Here is a 5,870-nt window from a genome sequence, read left to right on the forward strand (position 1 = left end):
TCGAAAATTACATAAAACATAAAAATCTTATTTTTGCGTTAACAAATTCCAGGTTTTATGTTGTTGCTTAATTAATAGAAGAATAATTACAAAGTATAACAAGTAGAAGGTAATTCTTACATTGTTTCAAAGAAAATGACAAAGCGGCGTATGAAAACTGAAAAATGTTTTAATTTCATATCATCATCCATATCACACATTAATTTGTTTAATGCGCTAATAAAGTAAATATAATGTGCACTTGCATATTATAATTATATTTTCTCGCCCCAGCTAAAATAATAGATCACTGCGGTACGCACAAACAATAAAATAATAAACGTAAACTTTATAAGATTTTAAACATAGATAAGAACACCGCGAAAAAAAAACAAAATAAATTGAAAGATTATTAACCCCGATTTGCAGAGGTGAATGTACAAATTTATTGTGCACATTAAAAACATATAAGTACATACATATATAATAAACATGTGCACATATATTATAATATTTGTACATTGCCTTTATTTTTATAAATTAATATTGTCTAGCATTGCATTTATAGTGCATAATTTGATTTCTAGCTTCCAAATTGTGCATTGAATTCGGTTTGGTTTTTTTTCTCATAATGTTCTCAATTTAATTGCATGCTTCATGATGCAAAAAAATTGTTGACAGTATAGTGTAATAAATACAATTTCAAGTAACGTAATACTTATACTTAATTAGATTTTGGTTTTGATATATTAGAAATCTTTTGCAACTTTTTGGTAATCATTTATTAACGCGCTGTTTGTTCTTTATTTTTCCATACTTTGACTATATTGTTTTGTAATAAAAATTTTTTTTCTTATACAAATTAATTAAAATCTATATGAATTTTATAATGTATGTACACACAATCTCTGATTTTAGTTCTGCATAATTGACGAGAATAAATTACTTTTGAACATAAAAACCATAAAACCACAGAATATTGTGATTTAATAAAATTAATAAAATTATTAACTCTAGGTACTAGATAATTTTAAATAGCAAAATTTCAAGAATATTATAATGATTGGCCTTTTTGTATATTAAAAACCAATGTCTAAACAAAAAAAATTTATAATACACCATAACACGATAATTTCCGGATCCAATTTAGAAAATTAAAAAAGAATAAAAAACAGAACCATGCAACATGCTTATGTTACTGATGGTTAACTTTAATTAATGGAAATGCAACATCATGTCTCATATTGCAATGAATATTTCGTAATATTTTAGAAACTAATTTGGAATTTTATTTTTGTGTGGAGTATTTCTCATAGAACTGAAACCTATAACTTTGTGTGTGATATTTAGAAAATTTTATATTTTTTTTTTTAATTTATTATAAATTACATTCAAAAATTAATTTTTAAAAATGTCCTTGAATGTCCATTGTACAAATTATAACTGACATACTTCCTACTTTGAAAATAACTAAAAAAAAACAAGATTTTTTTAAACTCAATGCAAAAATTAATATTTAACCTTATTGTGATCACTTAAATTGAATTTTAATATTGGAATAACAGTATAGCAAGAACAACGATACCTGCTAAAGGAGAATGTTCTTTTAAAGTGATATCCTATTTAATCTAGTTTTCCTCACTTACCTTCAATTGTATAATATTTAATTTCAGCTTATCACTAAACATATTTATCAAAAACCGAACCAGATGAAGATGGTTATAAAGCCTCTAAAAAAATTTTAGGATCACGTAAAATTAGAATCATTTACCAAATTAGAAAATTAGAATATTATATTACCAAATTAAAAACTTGAGCCAATGTCAAAAGCCTCAACTTGCATTCCAAAATTTCGAAATATAATTATTATTTAAAAAGCTTGCCAAAGATAATAAGGTTTAAGAAATTTATTTTTAAGTACTTACTTTAAAATTGCATCAGGCACACTTCAAATTAGAGATGTTGACATATTTAAAATATTGAAGTTTAGAAAATTTAAATTTTACAAAAAATTTTGTAGGCATTTAATGTATTTTGCTGTTTATCTTCAATTGAACATTTTTGTTCATCAGGAAAATTTAATGAAAAAATTTAAAGATTTTGTTTGCAAACACATCTAACACTTCCACGCACGATTAAGCAAATTTTAATATTTCAGGGGGCACGTACATAATGTAAATTTGAACATAAATAATTATGTTGCTACTCAAAATTATATGCAAGTGGATCAATTAAGATATTATTTTTCTAAATTAGGTCTACTTATTAGGGCCATGAATATGGATTAGAAATTTTTTTCGGAAAAATGTTAGGCACTTTGATCTATACACCATCGGTTTTGGATATGGACCAGAATGCATTTTAATTTAGTAAAAATTACGGATATGGATCAAAGTTGAAATTCTATAATTCAGAAACTAAAATTAATAGGGAAAAACTGGTTACATATTATGAAAGGGTGTCTCCCAAAACCTAGGAACGTGTAGGTAACTCCTAAAATCCCAAAATGACATATAGATCACATCAACATTGGACCGACGGTACATTGACATGGTTTTGTTTAAAAATTGAATTTCCTACATTGTTTCATTTCAATTCACAAAATTTTTGTATGAAAAAACTATAAAATATTTTTTAAATCCTTAATAAACTTTGAATATTATAATTTATTTTTATTTATAAATTAACATTATTTTCTATTGGATCGTTTGATCTTATACCCTATTCACACTACAACGAACTATTCGCGAATATTATTATTGGAATCCTCAAATCACAGGAAATTTTGAAAGAAATTTCAAAAAATTTTAAAAAAATATTTCAAGCTATAATAATTTGTAGTAAATAATTTTATATTCAAAATACAAAAATATTTTTTCAAAATATTTAGATAAACAAAATGTCAGATAAAACAAGTTTAGTGTCAAATGATAACAGCTTGTAATGTAAATTATAACGTTAATCGAAGAGTATAATGTGTTATTCTCCTATACTCTGAATAGGGTAATACTTTGAATTTTTGTAAGAAAATATTTTATGAGTTTATGAGAGATTTTTAGAGATAATTTAATTTTTTGAACTGGATCGTCCATTATCTGACAAAAGAGCATAACAACAAAATATTATTTTTGAGTAAAATGAATTCAGTAGATATTTAATTTCGAATTTTAGAAAATGAACGTTAAAATTATCTGCTAGATGAGGGACAAAATTTCGTTCATTCAATCAAATATTAAGTTTAAATTATTGTTTTGCAAATTTATCATTTTATTTCACTCAACTTTATGCCATCTCTCATTGAATAAGAAATTAGTCACGTTCCTATAGTCATAAATGCAACCAGAATATTGATATTCCATTTTATGCACAATAAAGAAAATGATTAAAACTCACTCATATGCGAATCTAAATTAAATTCCAAAATCACATGAATATTTTACATATTCATTTACACTCATTCGTAATAACTGTTATATTAAATGGAAATTCAAATAATTTTATTGTTTTTTGGTAATTTGAAAAAAAAAAAACTAAAATAATGATTAGCTAATTATATAGCATTGCTTATGACATAAATGATCTATTTTGCAATGTTAGGCCAGTGAAATTTTTTAATCAAACTTACAAAGTAAGTTTGAAAATAATTCAGTTCCTGAATATCTAACCAACAATATTATTTTATTATCCATATCATGATTTTTGAATTTTGAGCTAAATCTGTCATAAAATACAGTTATAAAACAATAATATTTTTATACAATAAAAGTATGTAACAAAATAACAAACGTTTTCCAAAAACAAAACAAACAAAAATACTAAGGAGCCAAAAAAAAAGAAAAAATTTATTGCCAAAAATACAAACTATACATAAAAAAATAACAACAAACATAAACGATTGCACTCATAATGTGATTAAAATGATTAAAAAACATTAAAAATAATTAAAAAAAAATAACAAACCGAAATAATTAAATAAACAAGAAAAAAAAAAGATTATTTTAATTTTGTTTACTGTCACGACAGTACCACACATTAAATTATATGAATAATTCATTATTGCAGGCCTACACAGTGTGTGTCATGCATGTTGAATAATATCAAATTGAACACGATATAATTTTCTCTCACTATACAAGCACACGATCAAATTACACAATATAGCTGTACGGATTCGAGTCTCCACTATACTGACTCCATACTATCACATTTTATGACATGCACAATAATAATATGATTTATTATATGAGAGTGAAAAATTTTCCTTTCGATTTTCATATATCAATAATGCTATGACAGTAAACATGTGTTTTGCCACAAATTTAGGGGTAATTACATTTTTTTTTCCTTTATACGTTTATATGTTACCAACTTTATGAAGTCATTGGATTGGGGAACGAAGGTTATATTTTGTATATATGTTTTCCTTTTCTTATATTTCGCGTTCATTTTCATATTATTTTATGATTTTCTACCTTTTTCTTGTTTTTGGTTTCATTTTCTTCTTTTTCTACCACTTTATTAACCAACTTAAACTGTTGTAATAAAAAAAAAATATTATTTTGGTTCACCGCTTACATTTATTATTAGCTACCAATTATTATTTTTATTTTAAATTCAAAAAACCTACTTTTATTCGGCAAATTTATTTTATTTTGTATATAAAAGCATTGGTTCAGTTTGGTAAAATATCATTAACGGTTTTGCCGCGATAAGAAGAAGTGCAAAAAAAAAAACACTTGAATTTTTTTCTCTACTTTAGATTTTTTTTTCTTAAAATCAATCTTTTTTAAATCAATAATATGGCCACCCTTAAAGTTCTTGTAAGTGTTTAAGTTTAAATAAATGGTAAAAAAAAGGATTTCAATAAATTGTGAATTAAAGGATTCAAAAAACACTTTTAATAAAAATGGAATTTTGTGATAATAAAAAAATTTTATAAATTTAATAAATTTTGTTGTAAAAGAACAATTTTTCTATATTAAATAAGAATTCTGTGAACGCAATATGCTTTAGTTGAAAAAATGTGAATTATTTTTATAAATTAAAAGTATGCAAAAATTGAATGAAATGAACAGGATAATGTCAAAGTGATTACAAGAAAAAAATTTTGAATTTTCAAAATTCCCAGAAATTTTTCAAGGATTTAATTTTTCTCACTGAATGGATTAAAAATATTGTGATTCTACGATTGCTACGCATAATACGCCTTGAGTTCTAAAATGCTGTGAAAAATTTTTTAAATTTAATTTGAAAACTTATGAAGGTCTAAATAAGATTTTAAGACTCAAGGATATTTCGAATATTATTTATAATTTTCTTAATACTTACATTTTGTAATATTTTGAAAAAGGAAAAAAATGCAGGATATTTATGATTAATCTGTTGATTCCTGTATTGTTATAAAAATGTAATCACGATCTGGTGTTACAATTATTTCATGTTTTGCTGTTCTTATACGAAAACTGCTTAATTCATTTGATGGATCTAATTCTTTAACAATTAATCTTGTTTTTTCAACTAAATTTTGCATTAAACCAGCATATTGAACACTTAATGCATTATTCAAATTTGTTTTAATTGGAATACCTTCATTATTTACAATTAATGAACCAAGAACTCCTTTTGATCCTTGAATTAATCTTAATATATCTTCAGCTTCTTGAGCCATTGGGAAACAATATTCGTTGGGATTATATAAATTTAAATCTCTATAGTAATAATGAAATTTTTAAAATTAAATTTTAAATGAAAATTTATTCAATTTTTTTTTTCAATATTTTTTCATTAGATTTCAATTAAAAATTGACAATAAAAAATTTTTTAAATTAATTTTAAATTTTAATATTAATTGACATTTAATGCTTAAATTACTTAAAATATGTTATTTTTTT

The 5,870-nt window shown here is 23.6% G+C and overlaps 1 protein-coding gene across 1 annotated transcript; it reads right to left on the reverse strand.

Annotated features, from left to right (window-relative positions):
• Positions 1-5,353: 5,353 nt before the first annotated feature.
• On the reverse strand, positions 5,354-5,647 carry LOC129610846 (dynein light chain roadblock-type 2-like). The gene has a single exon (XM_055523600.1). It carries the CDS (start codon positions 5,645-5,647, stop codon positions 5,354-5,356), a length of 294 nt encoding a protein of 97 aa, XP_055379575.1.
• Between the last annotated feature and the right edge of the window lie 223 nt (positions 5,648-5,870).

The sequence above is a fragment of the Condylostylus longicornis genome, unplaced genomic scaffold (genome assembly GCF_029603195.1).
Source record: "Condylostylus longicornis isolate FDR11 unplaced genomic scaffold, ASM2960319v2 ptg000048l, whole genome shotgun sequence".
Classification (NCBI taxonomy): Eukaryota; Metazoa; Arthropoda; class Insecta; order Diptera; family Dolichopodidae; genus Condylostylus; species Condylostylus longicornis.